At 35.9% G+C, this 23,768-nt stretch overlaps 1 protein-coding gene across 4 annotated transcripts in view; it reads left to right on the top strand.

Annotated features, from left to right (window-relative positions):
* The window catches only part of EPS15 (epidermal growth factor receptor pathway substrate 15), a 148,452-nt gene that overhangs the window by 108,812 nt on the left and 15,872 nt on the right, over positions 1–23,768 (top strand). For all 4 annotated transcript variants that reach the window (XM_045477343.1, XM_045477346.1, XM_045477342.1 and 1 more), the window contains exons 17-21: positions 767–883; positions 1,111–1,201; positions 3,831–3,866; positions 4,769–4,905; positions 12,879–12,948. In XM_045477343.1, coding sequence (XP_045333299.1) covers positions 767–883; positions 1,111–1,201; positions 3,831–3,866; positions 4,769–4,905; positions 12,879–12,948 — 451 coding nt within the window. The remainder of the gene's footprint in view (positions 1–766; positions 884–1,110; positions 1,202–3,830; positions 3,867–4,768; positions 4,906–12,878; positions 12,949–23,768) is intronic.

Raw genomic sequence — 23,768 nt, 5'->3', positions numbered from 1 at the left:
ACTATCGGAATGGTCTGTGTGATACTGTTTTAGCCTAAACTTAAGCAGTAATTGGAGGAATGATGATGAGAAGAATACAAGCTTGAGAAATATAAAAGATATAAAATTAACAAACTGATTTTTATTTAGGCATTGCAATCTTGGATTCATTATATAATATTCTTTTAAGTACAAAAGGCAGATTACTCGGTTATCATTCAAAAACATAGGGTGATATGAAATGGAGATTTCTGCCACTTCTTAAGCCCTTTTACCTACTGGTCAAAATCCAGAAAGCAATGGGAAACCACTGAAGAAAGTTTAACCAGAAGGGTCATGATCAGACTCACATTTTAGATCTATTATTTTGGCTACTATAAGAAGGATTGATTGGAAAGGCACATATTGGAAGCAGGAAGTCATTTGGAAGGTTTTTACAGTGAGCTGGAGACCAGAATGATGATACTATAAATGGATGATAGTGACAGTGAGGATGGAAAGGAATGGATTTGAGAAGAAGGTAGGGGGTTGACTCAGCAAGACTTGGAAGCTAGCTGGGGGATGACCGAAGGGAAGTAGTTAAGGATGACCTGAAGTTTTCTGGCCTGATTGACTTCGATACTTGATGATACCATTTTCCTAAGAAAGCTTTTAAGAGAAGAACTCATTTAATGAATATGTTCTGCTTGTCTTTTGTATTTTTTAGTATGTTTTGGTTATCCTTTGTTAGTTTCCTATGACAAGTAGAAAATACATTGTTAGTCCATGTAACATTAATATTTTGTAGGCACGAAGTAGTCCTGAAATACTGCCTTCTGGTGTGACTGATGACAACGAAGCGGTGACTACAGCTGTTAGTGAGAAAGTTTGTTCTGAATTTAATAGTGACAGACATTCAAAAGAGGTAAAAAATAATTTTATATGTAAGTGTTCTTTTACTGGTTTTTCTGGATGGGTTATATACTGTTTTAGGCTAAGGAAAGAAAAATGTGTTAAGTAAACTTTATGACTATAGAAATATTTGTTATATTACCTTTCATTGATTTTTCATAGCATGTTATTATATTTTAAAATGTTACATCTTAAAACTGGTTCCTAAAACAATATTTTTTAATTTAAAATTATTTTTAGGGAGATCCATTTAATGTAGAATCAAGTTCACTGCCTGATCCAGTTGCAGATACAAACTTGGATTTTTTCCAGTCTGATCCTTTTATTGGCAGTAAGTACTCTTATTTTTACATTATGGGTTTACCAGAAAAAAAGGCTTTTTAATATATAAACTGTATAAGAATTTCATATATAAATTATATAAGAATTAGTTTTGAGAGCCTACTTATTACAACAAAAATAGAGGGGAGTAGAGATGTGATATGTTTGTACTTGCTGTATTTGTCCTCTTCAGGCAACTAACTCGTGGGACTAAGCCACTGATTATGTCTTACGAGCCTCTGATTAAGAGCATTTTTCTTCTTCAGAATAAGAATCAAAAGAAAGAGATATTATGGACCAGGAGAAGAGATTAGGTACTCTTAAGTCAACCAGCAATTTTTACTACTAAAGTGCCCACACCGTGCTTTTAAAACAGTGGAATCTATAGCAATTAGAAGCCTGATCCCTGCTCTTAAGGTGCCTAATGTGTTATTGAAGAAATAAATATAAGTTTAATAATTTAAAATACCTTATATTAATGTAAACTGTGTTATATACCACTGTGTCAAAGCTCTTTTTGCAATTTATTTCCAAATCAGTTTGTGAAACTGATAGGTCAGTTTACAACAGTTTTATTTTTGTTTATTATTACTTTTTAAGTTTATTTATTTATTTAGAGAGAGAGGGGCAAGGAGGGACAGAGAGGGGGAGAAAGGATCCCAAGCAGGCTCCCCACTGTAAGTGCAGAGCCCAGCATGGGGTCCAGTCCCACAAACCATGAGATCATGGCCTGAGCCAAAATCAAGTTGGATGCCCAACCGACTGAGCCACCCAGGCCCCCTAAGTTTTTATTTCAAATCAATTAGTTAATATACAGTGTAATATTAGTTTCAGGTGTAGAATTTAGTGATTCATCACTTATGTACAACACCTGGTGCTCATCACAAGTACCCTCCTTAGTCCCCATCACCTATTTAACCTATCCCCCTGACTACCTCCCCTCTGGTAACCATCAGTTTGTCCTCTATAGTTAAGAGTCTATTTCTTGGTTGGCCTCTCATTGTTTTCCCCTATAATAGTTTGTTTTGTTTCTTAAATTCCACATATGAGTGAAATCATATGGTATTGGTCTTTCTTTGACTTATTTTGCACTCCCTTGTTCCATCCACATTGTTGCAAATGGCAAGATTTCATTCTTTTTGATGGCTGAATAATATCCATGATACATATACATACATACCACACCTTTACGCATCCATCAGTCGATGGACATTTGGGCTGTTTCCCTAGTTTGGCTATTGTAGATATTGCTGCTGTAAACATCGGGGTACGTGTACCCATTTGAATTACTATTTTTGTATTCTTTGGGTAAAGTTCTTTTTTTTTGAGGAACCTCCTTACTGCTTTCCAGAGTGGCTTCATCAGTTTGCATTCCCACCATCAGTGCAAGAGGCTTCCCCTTTCTCCACATCCTCGCCAACACCTGTTTCTTGTGTTTTTACTTGTAGCCATTCTGACAGGTGTGAAGAGATAACGCCTTGTAGTTTTGATTTATATTTCCCTGAACATGAGTGATGTTGAGCATCTTCCATGTGTCTCTTAGCCAGGTGTATGTCTTCTTTGGAAAAATGTCTATTCATGTGTTCTTCCCACTCTTTAATTGGATTATTTTTGGGGGGTGTTGAGTTTTATAAGTTCTTTATAGATTGTGGATACAACCCTTCATCGGATATGTCATTTACAAGTATCTTTTGTGGAGCATATTTCTATGTCCTTATGGGCCATTTGTCTACCTTCTTTGGAGAAATTTTATTCAAATAATTTGCCCATTTTTTATTGTTTCTCTTTTTATGGTTGACTTCTAAGTGTTCTTCACATATTCTGAATACAAGTCCCTTATCAAATATATAATTTGCAAATACTTTCTTGTGTTTTGCATTGTCTTAATTTTGATCAAGTCCTACTTATCTGTATTTTCTTTCATCACTTGTGCTTTTGATGTCATATCTAAGATCCAAAGTCATTAAGATTTACTCTTAAGTTTTCTTCTAAGAGTTTTATAGTTTTAGCTGTTACATTCAGTCTTTGATCTATTTTTAGTTAATTTTGGTATATGGTATGAGATAGGGGTCCAACTTTATTCTTTTGCATGTGGCTGTCCAGTTGTCCCAGCATCATTTGTTGAAAAGACTGTTTTCTCCGTGGAATTTTCTTGGCACTCTTGTCAAATAACAAATGACCATAAATGTAAGGGTTTGTTTCTGGACTCTTTAGTTCTAGAAGAATTATTTTTTACTTCAGTGAAGCTCAGTGTCTTTGTTTCTGAACTAGTGATGGTAATACCCATCCAGTACTCTTGTGAAGAGTAGAGAATTTTGTTAGTAAAATTATTGCTGTTGTGCCTGTCTTTTCCCTTCTGTCTGTAACTTCAACTTGTGATCAAGAGTTAAGTATAATTGACTCCAGTTAAAATTAGCCTCTTTTATGAGGTATGTTAATGTTCTGCCTTTACTCTTTATTATTTTGAGTGTTTCCTAAAGGTGAATGGCATTTAGTGTTTTATCTACTTTGAGGTGGAGTTAATGAAACAGACTTTGCTTTAACAAAATTTGCTTTTGTTTAAAGTTACTTTTAAGTAATGATGTCACTCACACAGTAAATATTGTTATTGTGATTCCTACTTACTTATTTTATCACAGGTGATCCTTTTAAGGATGATCCTTTTGGGAAAATTGGTGAGTATATTATTGAGGTCCAACTTAGCTATAATTTGATTCTACTTGATTATAAACTTATGTTGTATTTAGAAATGAGAGATCAAAGTTAGATAGGTATAGTAAGTGGGCTTCTTTTTTATTCAATTTTTAAACGGTTATAAGGCCCCACTAAGATATTGTAGGTGCCTGGCATTGTTAGAAAGAAAGTGGTAGATGCTTGTGAATTTGCTTAATGAACTGTTAGCATTACTTTTTAAAAAATAACATTAATGTTTATATTTTGATGCTTTTAATAATACTTAGACTGATTTTTCCTTGTTCACCAAGGATTAGATGAGTATAGTGATCTGTGCTACTACAGGGTTTAGAACATTTTGTTTTCCTAAGATTACAGTGTATGAATGGGGGGAAGGAAAACATCTTAAAGAATTACTAAATATCAGGCTTTATAATATATTCTTTCCCTGGGATTTTACATTAGAATTAAAGCAAATCTTGTGTACCATTTGGTTATGCTTCCCAAACCTGTTCCAAATAAGTTTATTAGTTGAAAGACTGTATTTTTTAACCAAATCACAAAGGAATTTGTGATTCCCACTCCCCTAAAATTAGAATCACCTGCTTAGAGGAATTACTTAAACCTAGCATACAGGTAACTTTTGTGTAGTAAGTGTTGGCATTGTTGATTTGCTTTGGGTGAATGATGAACAAATAGGAAAAAGAATATTAATTCAAGCTATTTAACTAGGTGCAACTGTCTATATTTTTTTTATAATCAATAATTGGAATCCAAAGTACCTATTTTAGATTCTGCAGAAGTTAAAAATATCTTTTTATTAAGTCAATTATCATACCTTCAAGTAATAGGAAATTTAGTGTAGTAGTTTTTAGTCTTTCATGTATGTGCTGTGTTTTCTTAGATCCATTTGGAGGTGATCCTTTCAAAGGTTCAGATCCATTTGCATCTGACTGTTTCTTCAAGCAGTGCTCTACTGATCCTTTTGCCACTTCAAGTACCGACCCTTTCAGCGCAGCCAACAATGGCAGTAATACTTCGGTAAGTGGGTGGGTTAAAAATTGTTAAATGGATAACAAGTGCCCTAAGTGAGTTTTTGAAATACACAGTGATGAAAGGATCCTCTTTTAGATTACTTCTGATGGGCTATGTAAAAAATCAGTCTCATCCAATCCATCTAGTTTTGGGTTCAGACTGGCATTTCACAGTTTTATCACACAGTGGAATTGTCTGGAGTAACTTATTTCATTGAAAAATCAAGTCCATCCTTCATAAGGCTCAAATATCCCCATTTAAATATCCCATTAGGGATATTTAAAATAAATGATTGGAAAGCCATAAACCAGTCTTCAATAAAGCTTTTCAGAAATGTGTGGTATGCATTATTGAAATAATGAAAATCAACCTAAAAACAACAGCATTGATCTTTTAGAAAACTAAAATTATTTATATTACTTTCTAGACATATTTTATATATGTTTTATAACACATTAATCTTGTAAAGAAATACAAATTCCCACTAAATGTCAGACTCTCTTGAGAACATATATACAAGTAACAGTCACTATTTAATAACCACATACTGTGATCCCAGTTCTTCTGTGTGCTATACATTCATTTTTTCTAATCATCAGCCTTGCAAAGTAGGTGTTGGTAGCCCTATTTTAACAATAAGGACACTGGAACTCAGAAGTAACCAAGGTCATACAGCTAAGTGCTTTATCATCTGGAGCCTTTAAAAACAAAATCTTTATATTATGGTTATTTAAACATACCCAAGATAGAGTAATATAATGAAATATTTTAATAAGCCTCCATGTACCCATCACCCAGATTCAATAATTATGAATGGTTTTGGATTTTTTTTTTGTTTTTATTTTTAGTTTTTATTTGGAGGCTTATTTTTTTTAAGGATGATATTTCTTATCCAAAAGTAAAACAGACCCAAAAAGGAACAGTTGATTGACAGGCTTTTGAAAAAAAAAATTGTGTCTCTTTAATTCTCTTAGATAAGAATACTCCCTTAAAAGAGTAATTGATGGGGCGCCTGGGTGGCGCAGTCGGTTAAGCGTCCGACTTCAGCCGGGTCACGATCTCGCGGTCCAGGAGTTCGAGCCCCGTGTCGGGCTCTGGGCTGGTGGCTCAGAGCCTGGAGCCTGTTTCCGATTCTGTGTCTCCCTCTCTCTCTGCCCCTCCCCCGTTCATGCTCTGTCTCTCTCTGTCCCAAAAATAAATAAACGTTGAAAAAAAAAAAATTTAAAAAGAGTAATTGATTCTTTTAAAGTAATAGATTTTGATATTCTTTAATTGTTTTCTTTCTGTACTGAGTAAAGAGCTATTTGGCCAATAACTGGTATTTTCCATTGATGTAAAACTGAGCAAGTGCCTCTGTAACTGAATATTTGTGGTTTCCACAGGCTACTGGATACTGTGTTTTCCTATAACACTTAGTTTGCAATGTCAACCCATTTGCCAAATTCTTCTAAAATTGGCTGCAACCTGAATTTTTTCCCTCTTACCTTATTCTAGTCTCTTATTCACTCTTTTTTTATTTTTTTAAGTTTATTTTATTTTGAGAGACAGAGCACAAGCAGGGGAGGGGCAGAGAGAGGAAGAGACAGAATCCCAAGTAGGCTCTGCACCATCAATCAGTACAGAGCCCGATGTGGGGCTTGAACTCATGAACTGTGAGATCATGACCTGAGCCAAGATTAAGAGTCAGATGCTTGACCAACTGGGCCACCCAGATGCCCCTCTTATTCTCCACTCTTATCATTAAAGAACAAGAAAGCCAAAGCAGCTCTTCGTAACTTAAAAATAAAACAAGTTTCTCCTGTTCCTCCTGCCTGGTAAAATTTTTCCACTATTTGTTCTATTTACTTGTTCTCCTTCCTCCCCAGTTTTTGAAACTGACATTGCCCTTGCTGACTGCTCTTGATTTCTCCATTAAAAACAAAACAAAAAACCAAACTGGCAATATACTAATAGCTCTGTTTGTCTCATCTCTTCTCTGTGCCAGGTGTGGTGCTAAGCTCTTTTCCTGTGTTATTTCATTTCAGCTTCACAATAATCACATGAAGCTCAGGTTACCAGACTCATTTTTTTTTTTAATTAAAAAAAATTTTTTTTAATGTTTATTTTTGAGAGGGAGAGAGAGAGACAGAGCACGAGCAGGGGAGGAGCAGAGAGAGAGGGAAACACAGAATCTGAAGCAGGCTCCAAGCTCTGAGCTGTCAGCACAGAGCCCGATGAGGGGCTTACACTCATGAACTGTGAGATCATGACCTGAGCTGAAGTCGGATGCAACCAACTGAGCCACCCAGGCACCGGCAGACTCATTTCTAGATAAAGTAAGTGAGGCTGAAAGAGGTTAAGTGATAGTAAGTTAGTAAGTGATAGGACTGAATTCAGACCTTGGTCTATCTGACCAAAATCTAAGGTCTTCACCACTGTAGTCTAAGATTTAAACTTTATTCTTCCCAGCTACAGTGCCCTTGTGTTTTGTGATCTTCCTTCTTTTTCAAATAGGCCTCTATTATGTTTCCAGGTCTGAGTCTGTCCCCAAAAGTCTTTTCTATTCCCTCAAGGCTAGTCTCCGTTCTCAGAGGGACGGAATTTAAAAAACCAACACAAACCAAACAGTTGCCATTCCTTACTGTCCTAGCTAGTGTATGGTAGCATTGTGTAGGTACTAAATGATATAGTCAGAGTGGAGGGGTAGATGAGTGATGCTTAAGAGAGAGAATTTCAATGATAATTATGGAACATTAATTCTATAAAATCATGCCATCTGAATTTTAGTTATGAAATTACTTTTGTGTACTAAATTGCCTAATTATCACACTGAACGTAACATTTAGTGGCCTCTTATTCCTTCATGGGCTGCACAGTCCCTCCTGTTCCTATTTCTGTCTTAATGGTCTTTTATGTGGGGCACAGTGTGATGAAGTAATAGAAATTAAACCCAACACTCATGTAGGCCTGCTTTTTCTAATTCTCTCTGTGATGGCAAATAAATCTGTAAGCTTTTGTTAAAAATCAGGCCTGTTAGCATTTCCTTCCCTGAAAGTAAAGAGAAGAAGCAATAATAGTTGGTGACTTAGGTTACATCAGTGACTATTTCTCACACTGGTATTTTGACTATTTTTTTTTTTTTTTTAGCTTTTCTTTCTTTTTTTTTTTTTCAATATATGAAATTTATTGTCAAACTGGTTTCCATACAACACCCAGTGCTCATCCCAAAAGGTGCCCTCCTCAATACCCATCACCCACCCACACCTCCCTCCCACCCCCCATCAACCCTCAGTTTGTTCTCAGTTTTTAACAGTCTCTTATGCTTTGGCTCTCTCCCACTCTAACCTCTTTTTTTTTTTTTTTTCTTCCCCTCCCCCCATGGGTTTCTGTTAAGTTTCTCAAGATCCACATAAGAGTGAAACCATATGGTATCTGTCTTTCTCTGTATGGCTTATTTCACTTAGCATCACACTCTCCAGTTCCATCCACTTTGCTACAAAAGGCCATATTTCATTCTTTCTCATTGCCACGTAGTATTCCATTGTGTATATAAACCACAATTTCTTTATCCATTCATCGGTTGATGGACATTTAGGCTCTTTCCACAATTTGGCTATTGTTGAGAGTGCTGCTATAAACATTGGGGTACAAGTGCCCCTATGCATCAGTACTCCTGTATCCCTTGGGTAAATTCCTAGCAGTGCTATTGCTGGGTCATAGGGTAGGTCTATTTTTAATTTTCTGAGGAACCTCCACACTGCTTTCCAGAGCGGCTGCACCAATTTGCATTCCCACCAACAGTGCAAGAGGGTTCCCGTTTCTCCACATCCTCTCCAGCATCTGTAGTCTCTGATTTGTTCATTTTGGCCACTCTGACTGGCGTGAGGTGATATCTGAGTGTGGTTTTGATTTGTATTTCCCTGATAAGGAGCGACGTTGAGCATCTTTTCATGTGCCTGTTGGCCATCTGGATGTCTTCTCTAGAGAAGTGTCTATTCATGTTTTCTGCCCATTTCTTCACTGGGTTATTTGTTTTTCGGGTGTGGAGTTTGGTGAGCTCTTTATAGATTTTGGATACTAGCCCTTTGTCTGATATGTCATTTGCAAATATCTTTTCCCATTCCGTTGGTTGCCTTTTAGTTTTGTTGGTTGTTTCCTTTGCTGTGCAGAAGCTTTTTATCTTCATAAGTTCCCAGTAATTCATTTTTGCTTTTAATTCCCTTGCCTTTGGGGATGTGTCGAGTAAGAGATTGCTACGGCTGAGGTCAGAGAGGTCTTTTCCTGCTTTCTCCTCTAGGGTTTTGATGGTTTCCTGTCTCACATTCAGGTCCTTTATCCATTTTGAGTTTATTTTTGTGAATGGTGTGAGAAAGTGGTCTAGTTTCAACCTTCTGCATGTTTGCATGTTGCTGTCCAGTTCTCCCAGCACCATTTGTTAAAGAGACTGTCTTTTTTCCATTGGATGTTCTTTCCTGCTTTGTCAAAGATGAGTTGGCCATACGTTTGTGGGTCTAGTTCTGGGGTTTCTATTCTATTCCATTGGTCTATGTGTCTGTTTTTGTGCCAATACCATGCTGTCTTGAGGATTACAGCTTTGTAGTGGAGGCTAAAGTCTGGGATTGTGATGCCTCCTGCTTTGGTCTTCTTCTTCAAAATTACTTTGGCTATTCGGGGCCTTTTGTGGTTCCATACAAATTTTAGGATTGCTTGTTCTAGCTTCGAGAAGAATGCTGGTGCAATTTTTATTGGGATTGCATTGAATGTGTAGATAGCTTTGGGTAGTATTGACATGTTGACAATATTTATTCTTCCAATCCATGAGCAGGGAATGTCTTTCCATTTCTTTATATCTTCTTCAACTACCTTCATAAGCTTTCTATAGTTTTCAGCATACAGATCTTTTACATCTTTGGTTAGATTTATTCCCAGGTATTTTATGCTTCTTGGTGCAATTGTGAATGGGATCAGTTTCTTTATTTGTCTTTCTGTTGCTTCATTGTTAGTGTATAAGAATGCAACTGGTTTCTGTACATTGATTTTGTATCCTGCAACTTTGCTGAATTCATGTATCAGTTCTAGCAGACTTTTGGTGGAGTCTATTGGATTTTCCATGTATAATGTCATGTCATCTGCAAAAAGCGAAAGCTTGACCTCATCTTTGCCAATCTTGATGCCTTTGATTTCCTTTTGTTGTCTGATTGCTGATGCTAGAACTTCCAACACTGTTAAACAACAGCGGTGAGAGTGGGCATCCCTGTCGTGTTCCTGATCTCAGGGAAAAAGCTCTCAGTTTTTCCCCATTGAGGATGATGTTAGCTGTGGGCTTTTCATAAATGGCTTTTATGATGTGTAAGTATGTTCCTTCTATCCCGACTTTCTCAAGGGTTTTTATTAAGAAAGGGTGCTGGATTTTGTCAAAAGCCTTTTCTGCATCGATTGACAGGATCATATGGTTCTTCTCTTTTTTTTTATTAATGTGATGTATCACATTGATTGATTTGCGGATGTTGAACCAGCCCTGCATCCCAGGAATGAATCCCACTTGATCATGGTGAATAATTCTTTTTATATGCTGTTGAATTCTGTTTGCTAGTATCTTATTGAGAATTTTTGCATCCATATTCATCAGGGGTATTGGCCTGTAGTTCTCTTTTTTTACTGGGTCTCTGTCTGGTTTTGGAATCAAAGTAATACTGGCTTCATAGAATGAGTCTGGAAGTTTCCCTTCCCTTTCTATTTCTTGGAATAGCTTGAGAAGGATAGGTATTATCTCTGCTTTAAATGTCGGTATTTTGACTATTAAATTAGGAACCATGCAAAGTTATCTGGCTATATAGACCAGCTTAGTATTTTTCTTCGATTGCTCTTTTTTTTAATGTTTATTTATTTTGAGAGAGAGAGAGAGAGAGAGAATCCCAAGCCCGTTCTGTGTGGTCAGCACAGAGCCCGATGCAGAGCTCGATCTATGCACCATGAGATCATGACCTGAGCTGAAATCAAGAGTTGGACACTTGAACCGACTGAGTAACCCAGGCTCCCCTTTGAATGCTCTTTATTCATTCAGCAAATATAATCAGAATATAAGCTATTGTGATAGTTTTATAATAATATTATTGGCATCAGTTAAAATAAGTACTGTCATCTTTAGTTCTAAAAGCTTCATTAATATTAACTACTTCTTTCTTTTTTTATTTTTTATTTTTTAAAATTTACATCCAAATTAGTTAGCATATAGTGCAACAATGGTTTCAGGAGTAGATTCCTTAGTGCCCCTTACCCATTTAGCCCATCCCCCCTCCCACAACCCCTCCCGTAACCCTTGGTTTGTTCTCCATATTTATGAGTCTCTTCTGTTTTGTCCCCCTCCCTGTTTTTATATTATTTTATATTATATTTTTTATATTATTCCCTCATGTTCATCTGTTTTGTCTTTTAAAGTCCTCATATGAGTGAAGTCATATTATTTTTGTCTTTCTCTGACTATTTCACTTAGCATAATACCCTCCAGTTCCATCCATGTAGTTGCAAATGGCAAGATCTCATTCTTTTTGATTGCCAAGTAATACTCCATTGTGTATGTATGTGTGTATGTGTGTATATATATATATATATATATATATATATATATACACATACCACTTTCTAATAGTAGTTTAAATGGGTTCTCTTTTATAAAGAGAGACTGTACTACAAGTCCTGGTTAGCAATACTTTTCTCTTTTCAAATACATTTGTTTTATTTGGAAATGTATCAATTGAGCTCTGCAATATTCTTTGACATTCAATTGTAATAACCAATTTCTTGATGATTAGAAATAGAGCCTGTAATACAGATGACATGGATAGCCATGAGTCAGAGGAGATAAATTTTCCCAAACCCTTTTCATGCCCCTTTCATCTAACTGTCTGCTAAGGCTTTTGTTGGCTTCTTAACAAGAGCCTGATGCCAGAAAGAGAAAGTTCAGTTAATTCTTCCTAAGTACATACTTTGTTTGATTATGATTAAAAACTAAAATAAGTTAGGAAAACAATTCTATAGCAGAAATCTCTGGCTTCTGGTAAAGTCCTCACTCTGTAGCCACTCACCCTTGTCACTTGGTCCAGATTCTTACCTGGCTATTGAAAGTAGAAGGATCTTTTTAGGAGTGCTCCTTCCTTCCCTTCCTCTGTTTCTCCCTCCTTTCTTCTCCCCCTTCCTCTGGAGCACGTGTGTACGTTCCTCTGATGGGACAAATGCTAGAATTATTTTTAGATAACAATTAGAAAGTAGAAATCTAGTATTTCCTGATATTAAGTACTAGGATATTTAAGAGTTAGAATAGTATGCACCCTAAATGCAACATGTCATCCTGGAATAGAAGGACGTTAGTGGAAAAACTGGAAAAATCTAAATAAAATCTATAGCTTATAGTTTTGTATCAGTGTTAATTCCTTAGTTTTAATAATGTACTATGATTACATGTGATATTAATATTAGAGGAAGCTGAGTGAAGGATATATGGGAATTCTCTGTATTATCTTTACACTCGTTCTAGAAATCTAAAATTACCTCAAAATGAAAAGTTGTAATAGTGTGTATTTGTACTAGTAGCAAAACTATGAAGAAAAGAGATGAATGCCGCCAGTCAGGATGATAATAACCTCTACCGAGGAAGGATGGTATTGTGATTGGAGAGGGGCACATAAGACTTCTGAGGTGTTGGCAGTTTCTTAGAAGGTGATTACATAAGTGTTCATTTGATACTTGTTTGTCAAGACATGCATGTTTCATATACCATTTTGAATGGATATTATATTATACAATAAAAGAAGATTATAAAATGATGTTTATCATTCCAATTTAATTAGATTGCAAATCAATAAGGGGAAACATTTATTCCTAATGCCTTGTATTTCTTAACTAATTTAGAGTTTGTGAAGAATATTTTCCTTGGTGTGGCAATGAGGTTTCAGCTGTGAAACATTGCTTCTCATAGTCATGATTTTGTGTAATTTTTTTAGGTAGAAACATTGAAGCACAATGATCCTTTTGCTCCTGGTGGAACAGTTGTTGTTGCAGCAAGTGATTCAGGTAAGGAGATAATTGATCAGTTTCTTTGAACAGTAAAAATATTTACCTTTTCTTTAAGCTTCTTTTTTATTTGTTTCCAAATATATTTGTCCTATTTACTTACTTAAGGCTTTAAAATTACTGCATAGTTGGGGCTCCTGGGTGGCTCAGTCAGTTGGGTGTCCAACTTCGGTTTGGGTCATGATCTCACAGTTCGTGAGTTCGAGCCCCACGTCGGGCTCTCTGCTGACAGCTCGGAGCCTGGAGCCTGCTTCGGATTCTGTGTCTCCCTCTCTCTCTCTGCCCCACCCCTGCTTGCTCTCTGTCTCTCAAAACTAAATAAACATTAAAAAAATTTTTTTTTTAAATTACTGCATAGAGCCAATTGTAATCTACTAATAATAATGGCAAATGTTGGCATATCACTTTCTACTTTTCTTATTCATTTATCTCATTTCTTATTCATGTTAAAGATCTTACTGGAAGGGATTGGGAGATACAGGCTTCCAGTTATGGAATGAATAAGTCATAGGAATAAAAGGTACAGCATGGGGAATATAGTCAATGCTATTATAATAGTGTTGTGCAGTGACAGATGGTAACTACACTCATGGTGAGCATAGCATGATGTATAAATTTGTCAAATCACTGTGTGGTACACCTGAAACTAATGTAACATTGTATGTCAGCTATACTTTATTGAAAAAAAAAATCTTGCTAGAAAATGTACTCTAGCCAGTAAAACCAATAAAATTTTTTTTTGCTTTATAAAAGGCAGTGTTGTTTGACATTTTCTAAGTCAGTAACAACTCTAATGGATCTTGGCCTAAATTTAAAAACTAGTTGCTTCCAGTAGGTAATGGTAATAGCTTTACAAATAATGTATAGATTCTTTTAATAATACAGAGAAAAGCTAAATGTTATTCTAGCATCCAGTCTTTATGCTTTATTTATAGTATCTAATTTTCAATTTATCCTTTTAAGTAATATTTCCATTTTGAAGACCAGGAAACTGAGGACCAGAACTTTAAGTAACTTGATCAAAATTGTATAGTTTACTAGATTTGAACCAGGTGAAGCCAGGATTCAAACCAAAGTCCGGTTTGTCTAAAAGCTTCTGCAACTAAGTAACACTGCTTCTTTCTCACTATTCATTAAAAAATAAAACAGACCATCTATTGTGTAGGAGAGCAGGAAATTAGAGGGAAGTAGACGCAAACATGTAAATTCCTCAAGTTACCATGCTAAAATAGATTTCCTTATTTTTCCAGATGAATATAGGGTGAGTTATTCAGTACACAAATTTGCTGATGTGACAAGTTGAGGATTATGAGCATAGAGAAAAATTAGTAGAAATGCCTTCACAATTTGGATTTCTTGTACAAATTATAACAATATGAAATTTAGCAGTGTGTGTTGTTTTCAGGTTGGAAATTAACTTCCAACACGAGTAACAAAAAGGAATATAATAGGCAGATATGTAGAAAACAAGATTTAATGTAGTGCTGGGTATTGATTTAAGCCAAAGCTTAGAATAGCAGCAAATAAGATTTCTAAAAGGCTTATTGAAGTGACAGTGGTTAAATTAATATCTTTTAAAAATACATGTGCATTTTTTAGACTCTCATTATTAAACTGATGAATTAATGTATTGTTAAGGATATTGTATGATTAGAAAGGAAGACCTAAGAAAATAAAATGAAAGGTTAATATATTTATACAGGTGACCCTTGAACGATATGGGGGTTGGGGACATTGACCTCCCTCCCACGCAGGTGCAAATCCTCATATAACTTTTGATTCCCCAAAACCTTTACTAATAGCCTACTGTTGACTAGCAGCCTTACCAATGACATAAGCAGTCAATTAACATATTTTGTATGTTATATGTATCCTTACAATAAAGTAAGCTAGAGAAAAGAAAGTGTTATTGAGAAAATCATAAAGAAAATACGTTGACAGTACTATATTGCATTATTGAGAAAAATCTGCATACAGCACACTTCAAGGGTCAACTGTAATTAACTCTTGATTGAAATGGTAAGTGCCATGGAAGTTCATCAAAACTGTAAAAATTTAAAGGAAAGGGAGATCACCTCCAATCAGGGTAAATCATGAATGATTTCAAAGCAGAAGGTGGCTTTTGTGGTATGCCTTGAAAGAATGGGTTAGAATTTTAGTTAAGTATATATGGAAAGAGAGTAAATGAAGCAAAGAGAGCAACATGAGCAAGGAAGGGAGGCAGGACTTACAGGGCATGTTCAAGGAAAACCAGGTGTTTTGATAAAGCTTATTTATAGATAGAAGAACCATCAGGTTAAGGCTGGTGTAGTAGATTGCAGGCTTACTGTGGGTGTCTATTGCCTTTGTTTCTAGTTCCTAACTAATTTTATGTAAAGTGTTAGAATAAATGACTATAATAGCCTGAGAGGGAACTACCATTCATTGTTGTTAATCATCTTAATAATATACCATTTATTGTGCTCTTGCACAGTCTCAGTACTACATGGGCTAGCTGTTTTCCAATACCTGGTCTCATTTAATCTCACAGCAACTACATGAGGTAATTGGTATTATGTTTATTGTGCAGACAAGGAAAATCAAAACATGGAGAGATGAAACTGTTTCACAAGGTTAAAGAAGAGTAATGAATGGACCCACGTTCAAATGAGGTCTCTGGTTTCCCATTGACCTCTTGGGTCATTCCTTCTGTCTCCTTTGCTGATTCTTCCTCTCTTTTCCAACTTCTTCATGTTTTATTACTCTAGGTCTTAGACTCTGGACCTCTTTCTTCTCTATCTGTATTCCCTTGGGGACCTTATCTGATTTCTTGGCTTCACATACCATATATATGCTCATTTAGATCTCTAGCCATATCTTTTTTCCTGAACTCTAAACTCACATATCCAACTACCTACTGATACCTGTATTTGAATATCTGATAGGTATAGCTAACACATTTGTCTGCCACTGAACACCTAGTCTTCCTCTCCCAACCTGCTTCTCTTGCAAATTGCTCCATCTCAGTTCATGGTAATTTCATCTTTAATGTTGCTAAGACCTAAAATCTTAGCATCATCCTTGGTTCTTCTTCTCTTATGTTATCCATAATCTGCCAAGAGATCTTACTGGCTCTACCTCCAGATTATATCCAGCAAAAGATTTACAATGGCCTATACCTTTCTAACAGTATCTCTTACCATTATTCCCTTTACTCACTCTGCTCCAACCACACTGGCTCTCTTGCTGTTGCTGAAACAACAGGCCAGTTTCTTAGGCCCTTAGCTGTTCCCTATTTCTGGGATGATCTTTGTCCATATATCCACTTGATTTGCTACATTACCTTAACAAATCTTTGCCAAAATGTCCCCTTGTCAGTGGGGCATATTCTGGCCCTATTTAACATTTATGAGTTCCACACCTAGCCTAACATTCCTCCCTTCCTATTCTCTACTCTTTATTTTTTCATTATGGCTTACTACTTTCTAGCATACTAAATAAGTTACTTTGTTTTTCTCTATCTTTCTCCTCCTCCTGCCACTAGATTTTAAGTCCCAGGGAATTTGGATCTTTGTATTCACTGGTGTGTCCTAAGAACTTTAAACCATACCTGAGCACATAATATGACTGAATGAATGGATGAATCAATTACTCTTCCTACAGAACATATAGGATGGGAATAGGGGGTGGTGGGGGTTGTTTAACAATTTTGTCCTGATAGTTGGTTTTTTAACATTGTGTTAAGATATACAAAACATTTACTATTTTAACCATTTTTAAGTATATAGTTCATTGGTGCAAGTATTACAGCCATCCATTTCCAGAACTTGTTCATCTTTGAGAACTGAAACTCTGTATCTGTTGAATAAGAACTCTTCATTAGCCTCTCCCATTAGCCCCTGGCAACCACCATTTACTTTCTGTGTTTATGAATTTGACTCCTCTGCATACCTCATAAATGGAATCATACAGTGTCTGTTATTTGTGACTGGCTTATTTCACGTATCATTATATCCTCAAGATTCATCCATATTGTAGCGTGTATCAGAATTTCTTCCCTTTTTAAGACCGAATAATATTCTTTTATATATATGTACCACATTTAGTTTATCTATTTATCCATCAGTAGATACTTGGGTTGTTTTCCATGTCAGCCATACCATTTTACATTCACACCAGCAGTGGACAAGAGTTCCAATTTCTTTATATCCTTGTCAACACTTACTGCTTTCTGGTTTTTGATAATAGCCACTCAAATTGGTATGAAGTGGCATCTCATTGATTTAATTTGTACTTCCCTAATGATTATGATATTGAGCATCTATTCATATACTTATTGGCCATTTGTTTATCTTCTTTGGAGAAATGTCTATTCAAGTACTTTGCCATTTTCTCAATCAGTTGTTTGCTTTTTTGTTGTTGAGTGGTAGGATTTATTTACTCTGTATATTAACCCCTTCTGAAACATATGATTTACAAATATTTTCTCTCATTCCATGTGTTGCCTTTTCATTCTTTTGATACTGTTTGTTGGTGCATAAAACTAATTTTATTTAGTATAGTCCAGTTTATCCACTTTTAATTTTTTTGCCCATGCTTTTAGTGGTGTGTCCTAAGAACTTTAAACCATGCCTGAGCACATAAGATGTGCACATAAACATTTCAAGAAAGTATAGCTAAATCCAGTGTAATGAAGATTTTCTCTATGTTTTCTTCTAAGAGTTTTATAGTTTTAGGTCTTACATTAGGTCTTTGATACATTTTGAGTAAATTTTTTGTATTTGTTGTAAGTAAGGTAAGAGTCCGACTTCATTGTTTTGGCATGAATACTCAACTTTCCCAGTGCCATTTGTTGAAAGGACTTGGCCTTTCCCCATTGAGTGGTCTTGGCATCTTTGTAGAAAATCTTTTGAATGTATGTGCAAGAGTTTATTTCTGGGCTCTCTCTTCTATATCATTGGTCTAAATGTCTGTCTTAATGCCAGTACCACACTGCTTGATTACTGTAACTTTGTAGTAAGTTTTGAAATCAGGAAGTTTGATACCTGTAACTTTGTTATTCTTTTTCAAGATTGTTTTGGCTGTATGGGTTCCCTTGAGATTCCATGTGAATTTTAGGATGAATTCTCTATTTATGTGAAAAATATCATTGGGGTTTTGATAGGGATCGCTTTGAATCTGTAGATTGCTTTGGATAGTATTAACATGTTAACAATATGAAGTTTTCCAACCCATGAAGTTTTCCAACCCATAAAGTGGCCTTTCTATTTATTTGTATGCTTCATTTCTTTCATAATGTTTCATAGTTGACAGCATACATGCCTTCCTTAGTTAAGTTAATTTCTGAGTATTTAATTCTTTTTTATGCTATTATAAATGAAATTGTTTTCTTAATTTCTTTTTCAGATTGTTCATTGTTAGTATATAGAAATGCTACTGATCTTGTGCGTTGCTTTAGTATCCTGCTTTGCTGAATTCATTTATTGTAAACAGGTTTTTTTGTGTGTGTGTATGGGTTTTCTACATGTGAGGTCATATTGTCTGCAACAGAGATAATTTTACTTCTTCCTTTCCAATTTGGATGCCTTTTTCTTTTCCTTGCCTAATTGCTCTGACTAGGACTTCTATAATGAATTGGAGTGGTGAAAAGTGGGCATCCTTGTCTTGTTACTGATTTTAGAGAAAAAAAATCTCAGTCTTTCACCATTGAATATGTTCACTGTTTGCTTTTCATATATGGCCTTTACGATGTTGAAATAGTTTTATTCTTTTCCTAGTTTGCCAAGTGTTATTTTTATCATGAAAGGATGTTGAATTTTGTCAGATGCTGTTTCTGCATCAATTAAGAGGATCATGTGGAGTTTTTTTCCTTCATTCTGTTAATGGAGTGTATTTTATTGATTGATTTTCATGTTGAACCATCCTTATATACAAATAAGAACCTGTATCCTGTTAGCCTGCTGTTAGCATGCTGTTAGCATGCTGCTTATGTGTTGATTTGAATGAGGATCTTAGAACCAAAAACTCTTTTGAGTTGAGTAGGCTACCTATTAGTGGTATCTGGGGCTGAGACCTTACACAGACCCAAAAGTATCAGAGGTTTGAACTTTCTTTTACTTTTTTTCTTAACAGCTATACACAAGGTCATCCAAAGTTCGTTTTTGCATCTTCCTCATTTAATCTTTTCCGTGGTTATAGAGACAGGTACTATTCTTTCTCATTTTAAGGATGAGGAAAATGAAACATAGGTTAGGCGGTTTCCCGAAGGCTGCATTACTTGTTGCAGTGTCCAATCCATGTCTTATTTCAGAGCTCATGCTATTAGCCACTTTGTTATGGTGCTTCTGCCTTATCTTCTCATCCAATTCTCACAATATAAAAATGGCAGTAAGGTTACTCACAGATTTTTTTCTCTCTCTCAAACTTAACATTGCTGACTTTGTTAGAACTGGAAGGAATCATAGACCTGCTATAGGCCAGAGTTTTCATATTATTTTTCACAAAACTAGTTTCCGGGTAGGTCTTCAGAGAGTTGGCAGATTCTTGTTTCATATTTTTTAAATGTCTTTGAATTTGCAAAAATATATATGCATTCATATATGTTACAAACCACATTGACATATTGTAGTGCATTGGTGTTTTAAAGTTCTATCAGGTTAAGTGGTTTTTATGCAAACTTCTGGATATAAATTATTTTCAACTACTCTGAGATTGCAAGGCTCTTGTTTTAATATGTATATAACTACTTCTTTGGATGAATTGTTTTTCAGATAGAGCAACCAAAACCAACTACAGAAATAAGTTCAACTCCTGACTTTAAACATTTCTGTTGATCAAAATTGCTTTGTGTTTTCACTGTCATAAGTAAATATTATAAATTTGTACATAAAATGATTTTAGAGTTATTTTTTTTAAGTTTATTTATTTATTTTGAGAGAGGGAGCACTCCTGAGTCCTCATGAATGGGGAAGGAGCAGAGAGAAAGGGAGAGAGAGAATCCCAAGCAGGCTCCCCACTGTCAGCGCAGAGCTCCACGTGGGGCTCGAACTCACAAACCGTGAGATCATGACCTTAGCCAAAATCAAGAGTCAGATGCTTAACTGACTAAGCCAGCCAGAGTTAATTTTTAAAATCCCATTTACTTGTTCCATATATTGGCATTTCATTTAAAATTTGAACACTGTTATCTAGCCTCATTTCCTAAAAATGGAAGAAAAAACTGAGCCCCAGGGCTACATATCAGTTTGTTTCTCAGTCCATTTCCACTGATTTTCCTCTGTGTTATCCTGCCTCTTTATTTATCTACAATGTAAGTGAAAAAAATAAATCCTTGGAACCCAAAATTTGATAAAGGGTACTGAGAGCATAGGGGAAACAATCAAATGAAAAATGTTAAGAAATTAATACATATTAGTAAGAAATTTGTAGAAGATCCATGAAAGACTCTTGGTGGAGAAAATTCCAGACTTCAACTCCTATTTCAACAACAACAACAAAAATTAGGAAAGAAGTGGGTTATTTAATCACAAGCAGTAACTTTGGAATTTATCAAGTATAGCAGCTTTTTAAAAAATAAATGAAGACCCTTAAAGAGCTTTTGTTTATATTGGTTATATCAGTACTAACCATATTAGAGACTAAAGTACTAACCATATTAGAAATTAAAACTGAGAATTTAAAAAGTTTTTAATTTCTTTTAAAAACATGATAATAAACCCATTACATATTAACATAAATAACATATTTAAGAAAAATAACTTCAGGGGCGCCAAGGTGGCTCAGATCACGATCTCACAGTTTGTGCGTTTGAGCCCCATGCTAACAGCTCAGTTTGGAGCCTGAGCCTAACAGCTCAGATTCTGTGTCTCCCACTCTTTCTGCCTCTCCCCCACTCGCGTTCTCTTTCTGTATGTGTCTCCCAAAAATAAATAAAACGTTAAAAATTTTTTTTAAAAATGAAAAATAACTTCAAACCAAAAAAAAAATTGTAAGAGTAGCCTTGTTCATACATTTTTGTGAAACTCTTTAAATGTCTGCCTTAACAGAAGACAGCTGGATTCTCATATCTACTTCTGCATTCAGTCTGCTGCACTGTATTGTTTTGCTTCAAGTATGTGAAATGAAAAAGATCTGGCCTCACACAGATAACATAGTTGGAAAAAGGAGGAATATTTCAACAACCTTTTTAAAGATAATTGTGGATATTCTTTTTTGTTATTATACTACATTTCAACATATTTTAGTTTCTTCAAAGTTAGTTGTAGTATTGTACATGAAACTGTATTGAGGACCTTTCTTTTTTTTTTTTTTTTTTTTTTTCTTCCTTTTTTTTACAAACCCTTGTGTCGAGGATTGATGTTCAGTAGATCGCAGCGAGGGAGCTGCTCTGCTACGTATGAAACCCCGACCCAGAAGCAAGCAGGTCGTGTACGAATGGTTAAGCACCAGGTTCCCCACGAATGTGCGTTGTGTGATGGGTGAGGGGGCGGCCCCCTTTCCGGCTGCGCCCCGGGAAGAGGGTTGTATTGAGTACCTTTTATACTCTGTTACATTAAAATCCATTGGTCTGTCTTGTACTTTGAATGAATCTTTTACCTATATATGATTTTGTAACTTGCATTGATCATTTGGGAAATCTTGGTTCACTGAGTTATGCATATCTTACAAATGCTGACACATTTTAGTATAAATATTTTTAAATTACATTTATTGGGGCACCTAGATGGTTTAGTCAGTTAAGTGTCTGACTCTGGACTTCAGCTCATGTCATGATCTCACGGTTCATGGGATCAAGCCCATGTTGGGCTCCGCACTGGCGACGTGAAGCCTACTTGGGATTCTCTCTCTCTGTCTCTCTCTGCCTCTCCCTTGCTCACACTCTCTTTCTCTCTCTTAAAATAAATAAACCTAAATTTTTTTTAATTAAAGTTAAATTTATTAATATCACCATCCATCTTATCAGAGTCTTTAAGTATTGGTGTAATATTAAGATTTGGGGCAAATACAACTTTCCAAGATACTGATTTTTACTTGAATTTTTATCATCTGCAACAAACACTATCAGTTGCTTTCCTTAAAGTGACAGATCCACTGTTTATTTTGGAAGAAATGTTGCCAAATACCCAAATCTGAATAATCATTGTTTATCTGTTATTTCTTTCAAGTAAAAAGGACATTCCATGAAAAAAGCAGCCAGTTCAGCCTGTTTCTCACACCATCATGCAAGTGCTTTTCCTCCAAATAGCCATCATACTTGCTACTCAGCAGAGGTGCTTTGTGTGCATTTCCCATTTTGTTACTCAGAATTACAAGAAGATGTGTGCCTTGGGATCACAATTTATTAAAACTAATAATTTGTATTGGTTATCCAGGACAGACATTTTTAAGTGCAACTGCCCTTTATTTTTCTCCTCCCTGCAAGTTTGTGATTGAGAAAAATACAATGGTTATCAAATAGTACAGTTTGGTGCTGCTGCCTTGATTCCCAGTAAGGCATCAGCAGTTTTATCTACCATTGGTTTTGCAACATTGTTGTAAATATCAGCACATTAAGAAATATAAATAACATCTTGGGGCGCCTGGGTGGCTCAGTCGGTTGAGCGTCCGGCTTCAGCCCGGGTCACGATCTCGCGGTCTGTGAGTTCGAGCCCCGCGTCTGGCTCTGGGCTGATGGCTCAGAGCCTGGAGCCTGCTTCTGATTCTGTGTCTCCCTCTCTCTCTGCCCCTCCCCCGTTCATGCTCTGTCTCTCTCTGTCTCAAGAATAAACAAACGTTAAAAAAAAAAAAATTAAAAAAAAAAGAAATATAAATAACATCTTAATATTCTGAAAATAGTTTTCACTTTATAGATCTTCCTAAACAGGTCTTAGGGACCTCTGGGGTCCACACTTTGAGAACTTCTGATCTAATATGAACTGAGAGATTTCCTGTTGCTCTGGTCTCTGTTCTCTCAGGACAACTTGCTCCCGGGGGGTATCTGGGACAGATGTCTCCTTTTGTTCAAAACAGGAGCAAGAGAATAATCTCCGTGTTCTGGAGAAAAAGCTTAAGAGTAGAGGTTATCTTTTTAGTTCTGTATTAGCCTGGTGCTTTTGTTCTTCTCAAAATACACACTTCTTGTGGTGGGGATGTCCAATTCTGTGCCTTCAGCTACAGCCTGTTTCCCGATGACTCCTATTTAGCCTTCTAGTGTTGAACTCTCTCCTGAGCCTTCAGTGCCTTCAAGTTGCCTGCTGGATATTTCCCCTTAGGTGTCAAGCTTAAAAGTTGAAATGATCATCTTTTCCAAATACTCTCTCCTTCAAAGTATTAGCATTTTTACTTTCTGTGCTAATGATACAGTTAGCCAATCATCTTAGACTTCTCTGTCATTCCTCACCTTCAATAAATTGCCAAATCCTGTTGTTTTACCCCCAAATGGACCCTGATTGTTCCTCTTATGCTCAACTTTGCTTGAGATTCTTACTTTGTTTCAGTTGGAGTGTGATATTAAATTGCTTCCGTTCTTTTTTTACTTGATAATCTGTCATCTATGTCACTGCTAGTATAGTCTTTAACCTGTTTTTGTTTGCTTGTTTGTTTGTTTTTAAGAGAGGGTATGAGTGGAGGAGAGGGGCAGGCGGGGAGAGAGAATCTTTTTTTTTTTTTAATTTACACCCAAGTTAGTTAGCCTATAGTGCAATGATGATTTCAGGAGTAGAACTCAGTGATTCATCCCCTACATATAACACCCAGTGCTCATCCCAGCAAGTATCCTCTTAAGTGTCCCTTGCCCATTTAGCCCATCCCCCCACCCACAACCCCTCCAGCAACCCTCAGTTTGTTCTCTGTATTTAAGAGTC

The sequence above is a fragment of the Leopardus geoffroyi genome, chromosome C1, assembly GCF_018350155.1.
Source record: "Leopardus geoffroyi isolate Oge1 chromosome C1, O.geoffroyi_Oge1_pat1.0, whole genome shotgun sequence".
In the NCBI taxonomy this organism is placed as follows: Eukaryota; Metazoa; Chordata; class Mammalia; order Carnivora; family Felidae; genus Leopardus; species Leopardus geoffroyi.
Note: the sequence above shows the minus strand (reverse complement) of the source record. Positions and strands in the feature narration are given on the sequence as shown.